We start from the raw sequence: 20,174 nt of genomic DNA, 5'->3' as shown, positions 1-20,174 counted from the left end.
AAAATGTACTTGAAGTTAAGCCATATTCCACACTTACCACCACCTCCTCCAAGAAGACTGGCATTTGCTGTCAAAGAAAAGAAAAGAAGTTATATTTTTAAAATGTACAGGAGACACAATTTATCAAAACAGTAGAAGCAGAAACTAATAATGATCACGCATCTTATTCAAACACATATACAGAAAATCAGTGTTTTCATATAAGAACAGACTTTATCACTATCATACCATAGTATGAAAATTAATGTTTCCCTATTTTATCTCCCTTTTCTCTGCAAATGGCTATTTTTATACACTTCCTTGTAACAACATTAAGTACATATTGAAATCTTTTTCATCCTCCATCTATATCTAAATTGATCTGAGTTTTCCATTTTATGAAGTATAGATACAACAATGCTACTTAGGCAATTTCAGTGATTTCAAAGGACAATGTAACAAGAAAATATAATGATAAATTAAATTAAATTAACCACCATCAAACAAAACAATCTCAAGACATTTTTGCTGTAATAAGAATAAGTCAAACTTTTACTAGAGCAGCAGATTCATTTCTTTATAGAGACTCTATTTGGGAGGGAGATAGAAATGTTAAACAGAGATTTGTGAATTCTCACTGATTTATTCAGAAATTCAGCCCATGTATTCCTGGAAGGCAAATAGATTTAAGAAAGTTCCATGGAATTAATCTTAAACAAGATATTTATATCACCTACCCTAAGGCGAAGGGAATATTGTAAGAAGGGAGCAGAAAGAGTATAGAAGCCAAAAAAGAAAAAAAAAAAAAGAAGGAGAAAGGTTGAAATATATCTTCTGGATGAGACACAGACATTGCAACCATGACCTCACTATGTAGGTGTGTGCTTTAGGTTTGCACAACAACAAACTCAACAGCAAGGCACAGCTGAAAGAGAAGTGCAAGATGCTATATCCTTCATTGATGAAAAACATTCATTGGGCACAGTCGGGTAGATGGGGAGTCATTGTCTTCTGTTGTGAGCCCACTAGTTACCTCAGGACTATGGTGGAGAGCTCTATCCAGTGATTACACAGATGGCCCTGTTTAAACTAAATGGGTCATACATCAAACCAAAACTTATGAATCCAGTCAGGAAACTGAGAGGGATGAAAAAAGGATGTTAAAAAATGGGAAAGAATGGTGGCGCACGCCTTTAATCCCAGCACTTGGGAGGCAGAGGCAGGCGGATTTCTGAGTTCAAGGCCAGCCTGGTCTACAGAGTGAGTTCCAGGATAGCCAGGGCTACACAGAGAAACCCTGTCTCGAAAAACAAAAAACAAAACAAAACAAAAAAAAGGAAAACAAAAAAAAAAAAAAAGGGAAAAAAATAGAAATACAGGAGGTTCACAGGGAGGAATCAGGACACATTATGTACATATAAGAAATAGTCAAAGAAAAAAACATTGATCTTTAAGGCAGTAAAGCTTTGAGATTTCTGTAAGACACATAGAAGTTTCTACTTATTAGAAAATGTCACATGTCATACGTTCCTGATAAATTAGAATCATGATTTTTGCCCAGGAACAATAAATATATAAATATATAAATATATTCTCTCTCTCTCTCTCTCTCTCTCTCTCTCTCTCTCTTTTCTTGGCTTATCTTTCTCATTTTCTGTCTTTTGTTAACATCATTGCTTGACTATTTCATTTTAATTTTTAGAGATTTTTAAAATATATCTATAGATGCATTCTGGATATTTATGTTTATATTTTCTACAACAAGCAAAATTTGAATACAAAATTTTAGTTTTTAAAATATTTGAAAATATCAATAAAAAATGTCTTAGGAAAAAAGAAATAGTCAAAGAACAAAACTAAGTAAAAGAAAAATCCACTTGTGCTGCACTAAAGAAGTAAACATTTTTGAAGGTTGTATTGAAGACAATTGGCTGAAATAATAAACAATGTTATCCTTATGTATATGCAAACATAACCTTAGGTTAAAATTCAGCATACACTGTATGGGCTAAAGAGATGGCTCTTACATTAAATTATAGGCTTACTATCAATAAGTCAATATAGTGCATTGAACTTTATTCTGTCACTTATATATTATTGGCACTGTTTATGCATGTTATAAAAACATTTTTCAGCAGTATTGTGAAACCAGGTGGTAATCAAAAGCTTCCTCCTTTTTGTGGAGAAAACTGAGTTAACAAAAATTTAAATAATTGTTTAGGAAACAGGAGTCTTTTGCTTGAATTTTTGTATGCATTTCATAAATCATGCATTGCCATAACTTAAGAGGAGCAAATGTTATTAGTCATTAGTATTAATAATTCAATCAATAAATAATGGATCGCGTGAGGAACATGTGCCCATATTCATAGTTCAATTAGACTAAATGTGTGTTGCCTTGCTAATTACGCCAACACTAAAGAGAGTAGCATAAAAATGCATGTGGAGCAAATGCTTTGGAAGGTCCTTTCATTATTTCAGTATCGAAGCATCAAACTCTGTCTTATGTGGCCTTCCAAGTATAGAGCTATCTAATTATGGTTCTCCCACCCATTAGTGCTTTCTCAAAAACACAGGTAGAATAGATGTGCCACTAGCAAATCAGAAACTGAACTGTTTTCTGATGTCATCCTTCCATTCACATACAGACCCCTTTGGTGTCACCCTGAAAAGATGTGGTATTACACAAACACAAACTATAGCTTAACATCTTGCCCCAGGTCTAGCCCTGAGAAGGTCAGTTTGCTGCAGGAGCCTGAATACAGTGATAAGAATCTTCATGTCTCCTCTTCCCTGGAAGATGAATTACATGGTCAACTCATATCTCTTGGTTACCCCAGCCAGTTCCTCAAATCTTATCGCATTTATAAAACCATATGGCACCCCACATACCTGCTTCTCTAACCACCCTATTAAACTGAAAATGACTTTCCTGTCTGTGGGTTTCCCAGGCATCTGAAGTTCCATCTGCTTTCTTCCAACTTTCATATATTCAATCATAAGGGGAAAATGTATTTCCAACAATAAATAAAAAACAAAGATAAGTAATAGTTCTCCACTGAAAGCATCATTCATTCCAAGGAACGCAGTAACAGGTTGAAGTGTATTTTCATCTATCATTCATCAATAAAGGTGGAAACTGTATGTTTCAAGAGCCCCATCCAGAGTCCATCTGTTTAACCAGGCATGTGTCCAGCAGATGAGGAGTAGGATTTAGACTCTTCATCCTTGCCAACCATCAAGTCATCTTATGTCAATGTGTGTTCATGTCTAGATGAGCCTATCTGGAACACTAATATAGAAGTCATTTTCTCCCATAAAATTGCCAAAAATATGTAAAGTGAATTTTTATTGTGACTTCTAATATTACTTTGCCTCCACAAAACACTTTAATTACTATCCAACACTCACTAGGCATTAATACTTCTTCCATTTTAAAAAAATGAAAAATGGTTTTTGTGAGTTCCAGGTTATCTAATTTCTTCTTAATTATTTCTAATAAATTAATACATATCCCAATTAAATAAGGAGCTCCTTGAAAATGAGATCTGGACTCAGTGGCTACTTCTGTACCAAAAAAATTCTAAATACATGTTTTAAATTGTGAGATAATTGACAGGTTTAGTTAATTCTTGTTTCAGATAAAAAGTACTTATTTGCTAAAATCTAGAAGAACCAATCTTTGGCTGGACTTATTCTTTAAAATCAAGACCTATTACAGAGCTCTTAAAATTTACTTGAAATGCTTATAGAACTGACTTTAATTCTTGCATGTAATTAAAATGGTATAAAAGCAAAAGGAAGGGGGAGGGATGGGATAGGGGGCTTATTGGGGATGAGATGGGGAAAGGGGATAACATCTGAGATGTAAATAAATAAAGTATCCAATTAAAATAAAGAAATGCTTATAATTCAAAGCATATGAAATGTATCTAGACCCATCAAAATGTCTTGCCAGGATGACTGATGATCCTGTTCTGGGCTATTCCTAGAACATCATGGTGGAGGGCAAGAGGCAGGATAAAAAACATTACGAACATGACCCCACTGTTTCTACAGTAAGATTTAGGAACTCCTCTCTACACATGCTCACTAGGCAGAACATTTTAAATTCTCTAAAATAATCTATTACAAACACACTCATACTTGCTTTCTAAAGGAACTTGGTTCATCCAACCCAGTAGTCATATCATTGTTGGAAGACAGGGCAGGAGCTCAAAGCAGAAACCTGGAGACAGGAACTAAAGTAGAGACCTTGGAGGACTTACTCTACAGGGTTTGCTCAGCTTGCTTTCCTACACATATGCCATTGGTGGCACCCTACAGACCAGTTTAATGAAGGCATTTTCTCAACTAAGGGTCCCTCTTCCCAGAAGACCCTAGGTTGTATCAAGTTGACACAAAATTAACGTGCACATTATACAAGTGATCAAATGTAATGCTTGTGGAAATTTCTTGTTCCTTTTAAACCCAAATTTAAATTTTTAATTAAACTTACCAAATTTTTATATGTGTAAATATTCACACTTAGTGTATTAAACCAAAAATTTTAGAAGTACATTGTAAGCAGTCCTTTCTTGTGCTAATCATCTTAAATAATGAAAGAATATAGTAATTTCCAATAATGCACAATTTTAGTTTAAAATAAAGTTGGTGTAAAACTACTTTGTTCCTTTAAAAATATTCTCCTAAATAGTGCATGGTATGTATGTCTCCTTTAGAAGAGATTAGTAACAAAAGAAATTAAAATAAAAAAGCTTATAATCAGCCTTGTGGGACAAATCATAAAAGCACTGGCCTGGAGGCCCAGCCACCTAGATTTTAATTCTACATCAGTTACTAAACAACTGATGGATGTGAGCAGGTTGCCATTATCTCATTTATCTTCTGCCAGAAAACAGAGTCACCCAGGTACAGAGAACAGGATTCGAATTCTTCTGACTCGCTAATAAAAAAACATAACTGTAATCTTTCTCATCTGAGAAAGATTCTGGAGACAATGGACGACACCCAGTGCAAAGTGTACTATGCATGAGTTAAGGTTTTGGTCACGGTGCGGGAAGGCAGCAACATTAATACCATGGTAGCCACCTTGAACTTGTATTTCTGGATCTAAGACCAGTCAGTATTGACTGCTCTGTGCAACAAAACCCTGTCCAATGATCTTATCCAACCATTCACATTCATTTTTTAGAGTAAATGTATTTACATCTCTTGCTATAATTTAGAGTCAGTGGCAGGGTACAGGCACATGCTTGTGTCAGTCAATGGACAATTTGAGGTCATTGGTTCTCTCTTCCTGCTATCTGAGTCCCTGAAATCAAATCACAGTAGGCAGGCTCAACTGTAAGATCTCTATCCACTGAACCATCTTCCCAATGCTACTTCTTAAATTTTTATTTGTTCGCTTACTTACTTACTTACTTATGCATATGGGCATATTGCCTGCACATGTGTCTGGGTATCATAAGTGTGCCTGATGCCCATAGCAGCCAGAATAGCATGTCAGATTCTCTGGGACTGGCAATACAAACAGTTGTTAACCGCCATTTGAATCTGCCAGTGATCTTAACCACTGAGCCATCTCTCTAGTCTCAGCAGCATTTTTTACACTATTTGAATGCTTCTTATAGTTCATGAGTCTGAAAGAATCAAGTCTCTTATCTCCACAGTAATTATTTGTTTTCTTGCTTCATTTCTATCTCACCCTAAACTATCTTGTCAAACAAGTAACAGTCTGGGAGACCAGTCTTTAAACATTCATCAGAAGTGTTTGCACAGGGCTTTTGTTTGCTTTTCATCATATTACACAGGAAATTATACTTGTTTTCATCTGAACAGAATCCTGACCACCTAGTTCTATTTATTTATTCTTATTACAATGGAGCACATGAGATGTCAAAATTATTGTTGGCAACAACTTTCCCAGGAGCTCTACTTAGAATAACAATTTCATTCAAAACATGCTATTATAAAAGAAATGTCACCCTTTTTAACAACACATATTTTATTTCCTGTGCTTTGAAGTTCAGAGTAGGAAATGCTGAAAAAATAAAATGAAACCCGAAGCACGTGTCGGACTCTAGAACACATGCTTTCATATCAGGAGTGACCAAGTCCACTGACATCTATGGAAGAACAAGTCACACAGACAAATGCAGCCATCAGTTTGGCAAAAGACCTTAGCTTATACTATACTAGATTTACACCTTCCAAACAAATTCTACAGAGTGCCAGGAGGTAGGGCCAAGAGTATGATTTCCTGCTTTGAAGCTGTCAAAAAGAAAATTAAGAACAGGCTTAAGTGCTTCACATATAGAAAGCAGGTAGAGACACATGATAAATACTTTACCTTTCATTCTTACTGCAGAAGTCAAAGGAACCATTGATTATTCCAGAGTCTGTATGACTTGAAGAAGCTGAAACTTACCATGAAGCCAAAAGTACAATACAGAAGCCCCCAGCGCTGATAAAGATGTGCAACGGCACCACAAATTACAAGAGTTGCTTGGAATTATTAACAAAATGTAATAATACAGGACAGAATCATCCTGACTGAAGTGCACAGAAGATATAGCTGCCTGTCTTGTCAGCTTTCCTCACAGGCTGACTTTGGGTGCTCAGCAACCTTGGAGAATGCTTAATTGGCCCAATACCTTTTTAAAAAAAGAGATGGAAGAGGAAGAGAAGAAAGAGGAGAAGGAGGAGGAGGGGAAAGAAAAGAAGAGAGGAGAAGAGAAAAGAAAGAAAAGAAAAGAAAAGAAAAGAAGAGTTCAAGAGGACCGAGTTCTGAGATACTTGTCTAGAACCAGACAGGAGGATGAGCAGTAAAATCAATTTAAATATTTAATAGTACCATCTTCTCACTGCTACATGTGTGCAAGCACCTGTGTACATGTGTGTGTATACCCCAAGTTCAAAAGTACACAGGTAGTATGCACAAAGTCGACTGAATACCACTGTACTGAAAATCACTAAGTTGATGATGAAGAAAACAGAAGCGTTAGCAGGTAGCTCCTAACATTCCATAATGAAGGCAGCTAACACACAATCAGCCAGTGCAGCATCCTCATCCCTATGCCAGGCTCATCCTCTTGACAGTATGTCCTGGATCAATTGTAATTTCCATAATGATAATACTGGCTCAGTTACAAAAATTGGATTACTTGAGTAACCCAGTCTTGGGTTTTCCAAACAATTAATGGATAGCATCTCTAAGTGGGGTAGGGGAGGTATAAGTTAAATCTATTATAGCTGTAGCAATACAAGAAACGAATAGGAGTTTTAACTTGTATTTGACAAGAGAAGTTTTAATGACAAACCAATTTTCATTTGAAAACTAAAAGATGTTTTTAATCTGAGAGCATATGATATACTTTTAGCTAATTAAATGTACACTTGACCAGGAGGTAACCTTATATACATATATTTTAGGGGGGCTGGCTAATTTGTTTCAATAAAACCAGCCAATATGAAAGAAAAAGAAGAAGAAGAAGAAGAAGAAGAAGAAGAAGAAGAAGAAGAAGAAGAAGAAGAAGAAGAAGAAGAAGAAGAAGAAGAGGAGGAGGAGGAGGAGGAGGAGGAGGAGGAGGAGGAGGAGGAGGAGGAGGAGGAGGAGGAGGAGGAGGAGGAGGAGGAGGAGGAGGAGGAGGAGGAGGAAAGGAGGGAGGGGAGGGAGGGGAGGGAGGGGACGGGGAGAAGAGATGAAGGAGAAAAAGGAAAAGGAGAAGGAGAAGAAGAAGAGGAGGAGGAGGAGGAGGAGAAAGAGGAGAGGAAGAATTATTGTGGTCCCCCCCCCCAAAGGGAATAGGAACTCCACAGGAAGACCAACAGAGTCAACTAACCTGGATCCTTGGGGCTCTCAGAGTCTGAACAACCAACCAGAGAACATACAAAGGCTGGCCCTAGGGCTCTCTGCACATATGATCAGATGTGCTGCTTGGTCTTTATGTGGGTCCCAAACAACTGGAGCAGGAGCTAGCCCAAAAGCTGTTGCCTGTACATGAGATATGTTCTAGCTGAGCTGCCCTGTCTGGCCTCAATGGGAGAGGAAGCAGCCTCACAGAGATTTGAATGCTAGGGTGGGGGGATATCCAAAGGAGGGCTACCCATTCAAAGGAGAAGCAGAAGGGGATGGGGGAAGGATTGTGGGAGGAGGTGAGTGAGATGTAAAGTATAAGTAAAAAAAATAAAATTAATAAAAAGCAAAACCACCCAGTACCTTAAAAAAAAAGACTTTTTTTTACAGTTCCTTTGTTTTTTTATTTTATCTCCCTTATAATTATATACCCTTTATTTATCTCTGCAATAAAAGATATTTTGAAGGATTTATTTTATAACATAGTTTATATCAAAGTAAATGAGTCAAAATGATAATTTCCAGTGATAGTAAATGAATGAAAAGATTGAGGCAGAACAACCAGAGCAGGGAAGGATGGTTGACTGGTGGACTTCCCTTTCACATCTATGAAGTTGAAAAATCAGTCAAGGTAGAGTTCACTTTTGTTGGAATCAGTAAAACACATGTGATTCAGTTACCTAGTATTGGATAAATATTTACTAAATGTGTAGTGCAATAAAAGGAAGATGAAGGAAAAGAAACACATTTCTAGGAAAAATTAGAGGACTCCAGTATAGCTGTGTTCAGATGGGACCTAGCAAATCTGGATCCAAACTTAGAGTCTACCGTTGACATTGAGCAAGTTTCTTGAAGTCCAACTGATTAGCTAACTCTTAGATTTTCTGTTTACTCTTCAGTTATTTGATAAAAATAATAATCACACTGCAGCTTTGTGCAGGAGAGTGAGAGTCCTGATCTAAGTGACTGTCATGCTGAGGCTGAGAGAAGGCTTTGTCTTTAAGCTGTGACCTTTACTACCATACACTTTGACACATACCATTAACAGCATCCAGACCTACCCTAATATCTTGCAATGCAATGGCCCATTCCATTTTGGAGAACTCCATTTCCCTAGTCATACTGACTTGACCTATTATTCTGTGCTATCACTGGGATTAGGGGTAGAAAGTACTGGTATAGAGAGTAGAGCCAGGAACAGGCCTTTTTCAGATTCTTTTTAAAGTTCTATCTTTGGGCCAAGGTTCATTAAAGATTCAATTATTGAAGTCCATAAGGAGAATGGATATCAGCATTGTTCATATTTTAACTGTTAACTCTCTTCCAGATTATGCGGATTTCAATGAAAAAGAAGTATGCTATTCTGTGCCTGCTCACTACTTTGCAGAGTCCATTCTTGGTGTCCCCTGTTCTCTACCTAATCCCATGCCTTCTCTTACTCTGGTTCTTGCTGGGTTTAGCCAAGCCCCTCCCCCTGCCCCTGCCCAAGGCATGAGATGATGAGAGCAATAAGAATGAGTTGCTAGGTTTTACTCCCCTGGGTCACCTTCTGAGGGTTCACTCATTATGCCCCTTTAGTGAAGGTTACTAATCACAATGCCTCAGTTTACAACAAGCCTTTTTTCTCTTAGGTTCTGATAACCTGCACCTTCCCTCAGCTCTTTGGCCTGTAGTGGCAACAGCCATGCTGTTGGTAGCCCTCTGGTTCTTGAACAATTCCTTAAAGTCCTCATCAACATCTGGCCCTAAATCTTAGACCTAACTACTATGTAAACAAGTCTCCTTTTTAAGTTATCCTAATTTGTTTGATCTGAATTCTCTTGGGACCTTGATTGAACATAGTTTATACAGGCTGGGCACTATAGGTGGCTAGCCAATATCATATCCATATTCACAGACCCTCCTACCTTAAATTATATAAGGCTTCATCCTGTCCTTATGTTTTAATTTGGGAAAATAAGCAATACAAGAAACTTTTTTATTAATTCAAACATAGAAATACAGTAAGACACATATAACTACATTGTAGCATATTAGAGAATTAACAATACTTTCACAAATAATATATAAAAAAGAAAGTAGATTAAAGCCCAACTTATGGACCATTCCAGTAAACACATACATTTAGACAAATATATACATGCAAGGGAAGTATCTATGAATTATTACAAAATAAAATTGCCATGCAACAACATTTTCTTTTCTTTCATTCTTTATTTATTTTATTGGATATTTTATTTACATTTCAGATGCCATCCCCTTTCCCCATTTCCCCTCCCTAGAAAACCCCTATTTTATTCCCCTTCTCCTTTTTGCTTTTATACAGTTTTTTTTTTAATGTTAAACAAAGGCTTTATAAGTTTGGTAATGCTCAATAACAAGATGCCCATACAATCAGAAGTGTAACCCAATACCCAACCTAAATATATCAACTATCTTTGACTGGCAGAGACATGCCTCCATGTCCCCCCCCCCCCACCTCTCTCTTGTCACTCTTGTCACCTAGCTCCTCCTCTCCTTCTTTTCCTCCTCTCCTTATTCCTCCTCTTCCTCTCTTTACTCCTCCCACCTTAGCTCCTCCTACATATCACCCTTCCTGGTAAAATAAAACTTTTCTCTTAAAATACAAGTAGAGCATAACTATACCAATTTGTGACAGTAAGGTACAAGATAGACCTAATACCCAGTCCATCACCAGAACCTCTGTCATCTCTCCTAAGTAAAAGACTTAGTCCTGAACCTGTTTTTTTTTTTTTTTTTTTTTTTTTTTTTTTTTTTTTTTTGGCTTTAGAATGAACGTCAGCTGAAACCATCCCCTCAAATCTTTAATTATCCCCTCAAATCTTTTCTCTCAAAGTAAATAGCCAGGATTGGCTATGAGACTATAAGTCTTCAACCCCATCAGAAATCCAGAATGGCTGCTATTTATGAGTATTTTATGGCTCTAAGAAAAGAGCATATATCAATACAATGTTTCAGAGCTTGTATAAGATTAAAAGTGTGATAGTGTACACCTTTAAACCTACCATTTAAGAGGCAGAGGCAGGTGGATCTCTCAAAATTCGAGAACCATCAGGTCTACATACCGAATTCTAGGCCAGCCAGGGCTAAAAAGTGAGACCTTGCTGCAAAACAATGTCTGCATAAAACCACTCGTATTATATGGCTACATGGATTGTTTCCAGTATTTTTCCATTACCTATGAACAGTTCATTCATAAACATACTTGCATCTGTGTGTCTACAAAGTGATACTGATTAATTTTATAAATAAATCCTACAAGATGCTTATGAGTCACAGGGCATATGTATTTTCACGTTTAAATGTTTAATGAAATTATTAAAGTGAAATCATTGAAATATGTGCTATAACTAATCATAATTTGTCATGAATAATATAATTTTAGTGGTGCCTGAAACATCAGTATTAGCTTTTGACCATTAATAACCTGAACCAAAGTGTTCTGTCATGTGATTGAGGCTTTGATTCCATTTGGCTGCTTTTGACTTAAATATAAAGACATCAGTGGAGTTTTCAATTATATATACATGAAGTAAATGTGTGAATTTCTAACTGGAAATAACTTGAAATATATTGTTCTAAAAGGATTTGTTTTACTTTATTCAATCATTCATTCCTGTGTTTGTTTGTATGAGACTGGTTTTCATGAAGCCCAAGTTGTCCTAGAACATGAATTTTTTTTTTTTTTTTTTTTTTTTTTTTTGAGACAGGGTTTTTCTGTATAGCCCTGGCTGTCCTGGAACCCACTCTGTAGGACCAGGCTGGCCTTGAACTCAGAAATCTGCCTGCCTCTGCCTCTGCCTCTGCCTCTCTGCCTCTGCCTCTGCCTCCTCTGCCTCCTCTGCCTCCTCTGCCTCCTCTAGCCTCCTCTGCCTCCTCTGCCTCCTCTGCCTCCTCTGCCTCCTCTGCCTCCTCTGCCTCCTCTGCCTCCTCTGCCTCCTCTGCCTCCTCTGCCTCCTCTGCCTCCTCTGCCTCCTCTGCCTCCTCTGCCTCCTCTGCCTCCTCTGCCTCCTCTGCCTCCTCTGCCTCCTCTGCCTCCTCTGCCTCCTCTGCCTCCTCTGCCTCCTCTGCCTCCTCTGCCTCCTCTGCCTCCTCGCCTCTCTGCCTCCTCTGCCTCCTCTGCCTCCTCTGCCTCCTCTGCCTCCTCTGGCCTCCTCTGCCTCCTCTGCCTCTCTGCCTCCTGCCTCTGCCTCTGCCTCTGCCTCTGCCTCTGCCTCGGCCTCTGCCTCTGCCTCTGCCTCTGCCTCTGCCTCTGCCTCTGCCTCTGCCTCTCTGCCTCTGCCTCTCTGCCTCTCTGCCTCTCTGCCTCTCTGCCTCTCTGCCTCTCTGCCTCTGCCTCTGCCTCTGCCTCTGCCTCTGCCTCTGCCTCTGCCTCTGCCTCTGCCTCTGCCTCTGCCTCTGCCTCTGCCTCTGCCTCTGCCTCTGCCTCTGCCTCTGCCTCTGCCTCTGCCTCTGCCTCTGCCTCTGCCTCTGCCTCTGCCTCTGCCTCTGCCTCTGCCTCTGCCTCTGCCTCTGCCTCTGCCTCTGCCTCTGCCTCTGCCTCTGCCTCTGCCTCTGCCTCTGCCTCCCAAGTGCTAGGAATTCTTAATCTTCCTGCCTTACCTCAAAAGTACTAAAAGGGTCTGGTCTGGGTTTGATTGCTTGCTTGCTTACTTTTGTGCGAGGGTGGTAATGTATGCGATGCAGGAACATGCTACAGTGCTCAGACATAGATCATAGGACAACTCCATGGAGTCAGTCTCACCTCCCATCTTTATTTGTAGGGATAAACTTAGCCCTCCCTCCAGCCCATCTCATAAACCCAAAGGGTCTATTTCTAAAGTCCAATCACCTTTTGTGTTTACTAGCTATAAACTGAAACAGGTCTTGAATTTCAAAGCAAACTGAAGACTTTCTAATAAAATCCACTCTGAATTTAAACCATATTTCAGGAGCACAACAAGAAAGTTCAGAAGCTATTAACTTAATAAAAATATCTGAAGTGTTTATTTAAAAAAAATAAAGAAACATAAGAATGCTTCCGCTCAATAAGGGTTTTCAAGGCTAAATATCTTGTTTCTACAATAATTCTGACTTTTTTCTTTTTATTCATTTAGAAACAGCTTTTGAATGCCTCCATGTGTGCTAGGATTCACTGTGTAGCCCTTTCTTTTACACAAGTGCAGCAGAAAGTTAAAGAAAGATGGACTACATTGGTTAACAGTGATAATCAGATCATCACTCAAATTTGTATTTGAAGCCTAAATCCTAACCACCACACAGATGGCTTACAGTGTTGTTTTGTTTGATGCCTCCTGCATTACTAATTAGATTAGTGCTTCCAAGAATCTGAACACACAGATACTGCGTATTGTTTATTATTTTCTTGATAAAAAGGTTAGAACACAGGAAGGTTGAGGTGTGTGTACAAGATAAAAATATTTGTGCTGGTTTTGAATTTATGTAACTTTACTCCAATGTTTGCAGTCTTAAGCAAATCCACAATTTCCATACTCAGAAATGGCAGAATATGGATTAGAATAAAAAACATATATTCAGATTTCTATTTGTTTTTTTATATATTTCTAACTCTTTTTCTAATTATTATTAACTACACTAGTCTATGAAGACACTCTCTAGGAAGATCAATTCTACTTACACTTTAATTCAATAGATCTTGTACTAGTTTTCCCAATCTAAACGCATTTTAAAGCCATATTAATTTTCCAGTTTGTCTGACTCTTACTGTATAAATAAAATGTGCTACGTTATGAAGGAGCAGAACTGGCTCCTCACCACGCCTCACTCACCCAATACAATACATCACACAATTCTGAGGCAACCACTTGTAGTAAATTAGACTTGTGATATGACCAGCTTTGCAAATGTTAAATAAGTCTATATATGACTCATGTCCATCATAAAGTCTGAGTCACCTAGGCCTGGACAAAGTCACACACATTAGTAATTGTGTCAAGGTGGAACACATGAGCATGGTCAGCACCAATAGATCACCAAATAGATTGTGATGACAATGGTCTAAGCATCTATTATTTATTGAGCAGTGATTATGAGCTTATCTGTCTGGCATCATCCCCCAAGCCATCTTGTAAATTGACAACAAATGAGGAAATTGAATCTATCACAAGACTAAACTTGTTTGCCCAAGGTCATTCAGTCAGTAAATATTAAATCCCATCTTTAAAATCTTTCACGGTATACCAGATTATCTATTAAGGAACTATACTTTTCTCAACCTGATTTCAAATAAAGAAAAAATCCAATAATTATGATAATAACAATTAATGTAGTACAACTGATTTTTTTAAAAACTAATTATATTACATTTACATGTGTAATGTGAATTAAAATTATAAAAATGTTTTAATTATACTTTCCCCATATCATCTACTAAAAATTTTATATCAATCCACAATCTAATTTTCCAAGAAGTTAAAATTACGTATTAGGGAAAGCTCACTTATAACATTGAATTTATGCTAACATTGCCAAAGTGATACTTTAAATGATAAAAAATTATTATGAATCAAGCAATGTAAACAATATATATATATATATATATATATATATAGTATATATATATATATCCATGGGGTTTATGTTTATTAATTATCAATGTTTAAGAATGATCATCTTCAAGACAATGATGACCCATACATTATTCATCAAGAAAGTGAAACTGAATAGATTAAGACTTTATTTTACTTATATTACCTTTACCTACCACATAAGGATTGATAATAGCATGGTAATGTGATATTTTCATGCATGTACACAATGCAATGGTTAAATCAAGGTAAAATGTATATCACCTCAAATATTTATCATTTATTTAGTGTATGGTTCAGATTTTTTCTACTGGTGTCCTGAGATACACTATGTCACTCTTACATGTTCATAATGAAATACACCAATAGAAGTTGATTGTGTGAAGCAACCAGACCCCCGGGTTTCTGTCACCCACTCTTCTCACGCTTCTCCTCCGTGTGTTTTGGCTAACAGGCAATAAACTGTTTCTATAACCTCAGCTAGCAAAAACTCACAATAACAACAGTAAGTTTTCCTATTCCTAAATTTTATAACTCTACACTTCTCTAAATATTTATATAAACATTTATAAACAGAATAAAATTTCAGAATTATAGGTATATAATGTTTATGTCAGCATAAGTCACAAAAACTATCATCAGAAATATAAGAAAAATCTAACTTTGTAAACATCAAATTTAGTCATTTATAAACAAAATCCCTCTGTCTTCTGTACACTGGAGACAAAATATAATTTGCATTTTCTGGATATCAAATATAGTAATTACTTTTTTCTTGTTACAGCTCATCAGGCCAGCTGTGGATTCTATAATAAAGATTAATTTTATTCTAGTGCATTGAAAAGTAATGATATTAATCTCAGACAAATGTATTATCATTGGTGAGAAGCTGATTACTGACTACTGAGGCTTTTTACAAATTATTACTATTATTTTATAAACCTCACAGGATAACTAAGTAGCACTTACTAAAAATACTTTCAAATAAAAGTCATTCTGAAATATCCAAACCTCAGAAATAAAATGGGAGCAGAAAGTTAATAAAATAATTTTAAATGATATCCTATAATCTATGGATATGACGAATCTGGTGTCAACCAAAGGAAGCATGGGCCCTAATTTCACCAGTAATTTGTAATTTAGGCAGGGTTATTATTTTAATCCTACAGAAATATAACATATAGGTCTTTATTAATGGCTCGGCAACTAAGAGTATTTGCTGCTTTAGCAGAGAACCTACATTTGTTTCCCATCACCAGCATAAGGCTACTCAGATTCACTTAAAACTCCAGTTCCAGGAGATCTAATAACCTCTTCTGGCCTCCACAGGCAACCAGACATATACATGTTATGCATACACATAAACTGAAATCCATATATATACATAGTTAAAAATAAAAGTAAATTAACCTTTTAAATATATATACTATAATTCAATTATTTAATAACGATTTGTTGAGCAAGTAATCTATATGGCTAAAATATACACTGGAAATAAATTGATTAATGAAATAGGTACATTATAGCAAGTAAGAATAATATATCTATTAATTGTTATTTTGTAACAATAGATACATTTACAAGATGGATGAGAAGGTGGGCTTCCTAGGTGCTAGGTGAAGAGATTGCTTTGCTAGGACCAAGGGATAAGTTGAGATTCCCAGCAGCTACACAAAAGCCTGGTGCTCCAACAGATGTCTGTAATTTTAGCCATCAAAGAAGTAGAGGAAGATATATTCTAGAAGCTTGCTGGCCAGACTAGACAATTTTAAGCTCAGCTTCAGTGGCAGACCCTGACTTTAAAGCAAGAGACTTAGAGAAGAAAATATCCAATATCAACTCATGACCTCTATACACACATGCACACATGTGTACAACAAACACATAAGCACATGGAGAAATAAACTTACCATTTAAACATCACATTCATAATGCTTGAAATTCCTTAAGGAAAATGTTTACAAGTTGATGATACTTTATGATACATTTTATAGACATTTGACCTGACAGACAAGATGGCAGATTCCTTTCTTTCAGTTCCTCCCCCTTTCCCACTTCTGAATACAACTATAAATCCTGGAAACAATGCAAAAAGCAGCCACATGAGGAATCTCATAGGTGTAAAGAGGAAGGGATGCAGATTGGGGGCCACAGGAATAAATGAGCTGCACAGTCGGCGGGCATCTTGCAGCTCCAATTCAAGAAAGATGGTGGGCAGGATTAGAGCCTCCTAACACACAACAGAGCTCTAGAACAGTAGAAGGTATACCAAGTAGACTCAGCTCCCCCAGAGCTGAACAAATGTCCCATTGACAACAGCAAGTGAGCCAACAGCATCAGGAAAAAGTCCCACTGACGATAAGCCAACAAGCCCGCAAGGAAAGTACCTTCCTGCCTTGGATCTGAATCACCACCACCACCTCCTCCTAGTCCTCCTCCTTCTCCTCCTCCTCATCCTCCTCCTTGTCCTCCTCCTCCTCTTTCTACTCTTCCTCATCCTCTTCCTTCTTCTCTCCTTTTCTTCTTCCTCCTCCTCCTCTTCTCCCTCCTCTTCCTCCTCCTCCCCATCCTTCTCCTCCAGCACTGGCAAAGAGGACCTGGCTTCTAACACCCTCCTGACAGGGAGGCTCATAGACATGAGATTCCTTCCTACATTGTGTCACTCTGATGGCTGGGGGAGGGGTTCTGAAATAGAGACATTGTCACAAAGTCCCAGTCCTACCAAGGATTTCTGTTCCCCACAGTTGGGGACATAGAGTTTGATAATGTTTCTGGCCTCAGAAGTCATTCCTTCCCCCAACAGTCCCAAGAATCCACTATCTCATCAAGAGATATCAAGAAAGCAGAGATGTTGACACACAAAGCATTGTCCACCTCCCCATCCTACTCACATAAGACTTTCTCTTCCCATCCAGAGCCATCAGGACACTGAACCTAGGAAACATTCTCTTGGCCCCTCAGGCAGCACAAGAAGAAAAAACAGGACTTCAGCACACCAGACACACCAAGGCTGATTTTAGAAAGATCACAGTTACTCTGGAAATTAAATTGCTATTAGAACCACATTCCACCAGAGGAGATACGGACCACAAGTAACACCTAAATGAACAGTCACTGCCCACCAAGACAGGGGATATATGAGAATGTCTTCCAAAATGAACAGAGCCTCAGGGTTGGTGTGATACTTGAAAGGATCCCACAAGTTGAGGAGATGGAGAGTTGAGAATGAGTAACTAAAGAAAGAGTTGCTAACAGTGTCACAAATGAGGTCAAAATACAGGTTCACACTCATACAGTAAACCCCAAATGAGATAAGCTCGTGGAAAGTCTTGTCAACACTCGGAGTAATTAAATTAAAGAAAAATCTAAAGACAAAGAAATTAAGTTTTGAAAGTTTGTGGAAATAAACAGAATTTGATACATAAGGGAAGAACAATTCACCTTCTGTAAGTGCAATGGAAACCTTTGCTGAGGATACAGCACGATTCTCTGACTTCTGAGTTTAGTCCCCTTCCCCATCCTTCCAAAGACTTTTATCAAGAATACTCCTTAGTTAGTATCTTCCATACTGATTTCTACCTCTCTAAGTATGCTTGCTAAGGATTAAAAAACAAGTGCAATCATGGGCCGACAGGGAATGTTCTCAGGCATTTAAATTCTATGGAATTGGAGCCACCTGTGGTTGGCTTAAACTCAGATAGCAGGAAGCAGAGGCAAGTGCATCTCTATGAGTTCCAGGCTAGCCAGTGGTACATGGTGAACCATTTCTTAAAACTAGATAGATGATAGATTAGATAAGATAGATAGATAGATAGATAGATAGATAGATAGATAGATAGATAGATAGATGGGTGGTGGATGGATACATACATACATACATTGATAGATGATATAGATAGATAGATACATATGTAGATAGATGATAGATAGATAGATAATAGATATAGATAGATAGATAGATAGATAGATGGATACATACATACATACATTGATAGATGAGATAGATAGATAGATAGATAGATAGATAGATAGATAGATAGATAGATAGACAGACTTTCTAACCATTTGTAGTTTGTAGGAAGGTCACTTTATAACACAGGGTACCTGATGTTTCTTTTCTTTGCTTTGAGACTTAGCTTGCTTTTCTTTCCTTAGCTTTAGGTCTTAGTTTACAATCCCAGGGAAACAGGAAATAACTTATTTAATATTTTATTATATTAATCTATTTGAAACTTAATTAGAAAACATTAAATTTTGTTTCAAGTCAAAATCTTAGTAATTCAATTCTTAAATTAGTTCTATAGCCTCTAATGAATAGAATTCAAATCAAAGTACGCTTAAAATACTAGATTTTAAAATATTAAATGTTGGAGCAAAGAGATGGATAGTTTATAAGATTTTGAAAGTTTTTGTCTAAAATCTTTTGATGCCTAAATATTTATGTAACGGTTACACAGATGAATCTCTGAATACATTTTCTATGTGAACTTTTAACCTCTACTTTTAAAATCTTTGAAGAGTAACTGTGTGCCTGTTACTCACTGTTATGCTGGCTACAGAAATGGCAGAAATTGTGATAAAGATGACTAGTCCGAGAGAACTCTTGGTGAACCCATTGCCTCTCATAACCAGGGTGTCACTGCATGCTACTCTAACCTATCCCAGCTTCTAGATGTTTCAAATAAACTCCCAGGGATCTTTTTTATTGGATATTTTATTTATTTACAATACAAATGCCATCCCCCTTCCTCATTTCCCCTCCCTAGAACCCCTATCCCATCTCACCTCCTCCTTTATGCTTTTTTAACCATTTCAATTACATGCTTGTATTAAGGTCAGTTCTAGGTTGAGGGACTAGCAATACAATATATGAAAATAGCCAAGGAACAAGTAAGACAATAAACACAAATAGTCAAAGAAAAAGCAAGGCATTAAACCCAATTACGTGAACACTCGCGTGATCACTGTTTCTAAGGGCTTATCAGGATGACCAAAGTATCTGAGCCTGCTTCCCTGTCCTAGCCCAAAGTCATTTTCATGTTTGAAGCCTACTTCCTTGTTTGAGGCTAAAATTTCCTTAATTTCCCGTATTGCTTTGTTCCTTGTGCATTTGAATCTCTGTAATACATTATTAATGCTGTCTTCCAGGACTTTCCACAATCAAACTGATGAGTCCCACTAACAGCCCTTCCCACCCCTGGCATGAGGAACTACTGAAAGATTACTCTGACTTTAGCTCTCATTGCCTCACTGTCAATAACCTCCATCTCTGTATACATAGAGAACGATGGTCTCAGCATCACCATAGTGCCGACCAGTGAAAGCCATGGTGAGTTAATAATGATGCAGCCGCTGACTCTGGACAGACCCAGTGAGTAATTCTGACACGATATGCTAATGAAAAATTAAGCACTAGATGAACTAGAGAAAGACAAAGGATCTTACTTGGGCTAATTATTAAATTCCACTTATTAAGAAAAATTACCTTGTATTAAAATATTTTCAGCTTTATCTCCATCCCTTGGGTGGGAGAACGGATGGAGAGTGGAACTAGGATGGAGACCAGGTGCAGGTAGACTTGTTCAGGGAGTTGGGGCTGGAGAGGGCTGGGACAGAGAAGAGAAATCAGTGGTGGGCCTTTTCTGGGACCAGATAGAGACCTGAGGCAGGGAAGCCTCCCAGAAGTCAATGGAGGTGACTCTAGCTGAGACTCCTAGCAACTGGGATATGGAGATGGAAGTGCCCCCTCCTGTAGCCACGCAGGACTT

At 37.6% G+C, this 20,174-nt stretch overlaps 1 protein-coding gene across 14 annotated transcripts in view; it reads right to left on the bottom strand.

Moving 5' to 3' along the window:
• Macrod2 (mono-ADP ribosylhydrolase 2) overlaps positions 1-20,174 on the bottom strand; it is a 1,857,339-nt gene that overhangs the window by 1,459,466 nt on the left and 377,699 nt on the right. For all 14 annotated transcript variants that reach the window (XM_076929849.1, XM_076929852.1, XM_076929850.1 and 11 more), the window contains exon 4: positions 38-67. In XM_076929849.1, the coding sequence (XP_076785964.1) occupies positions 38-67 (30 nt within the window). The remainder of the gene's footprint in view (positions 1-37; positions 68-20,174) is intronic.

Source organism: Arvicanthis niloticus, chromosome 2, assembly GCF_011762505.2.
Source record: "Arvicanthis niloticus isolate mArvNil1 chromosome 2, mArvNil1.pat.X, whole genome shotgun sequence".
NCBI classification, from domain to species: domain Eukaryota; kingdom Metazoa; phylum Chordata; class Mammalia; order Rodentia; family Muridae; genus Arvicanthis; species Arvicanthis niloticus.
Note: the sequence above shows the minus strand (reverse complement) of the source record. Positions and strands in the feature narration are given on the sequence as shown.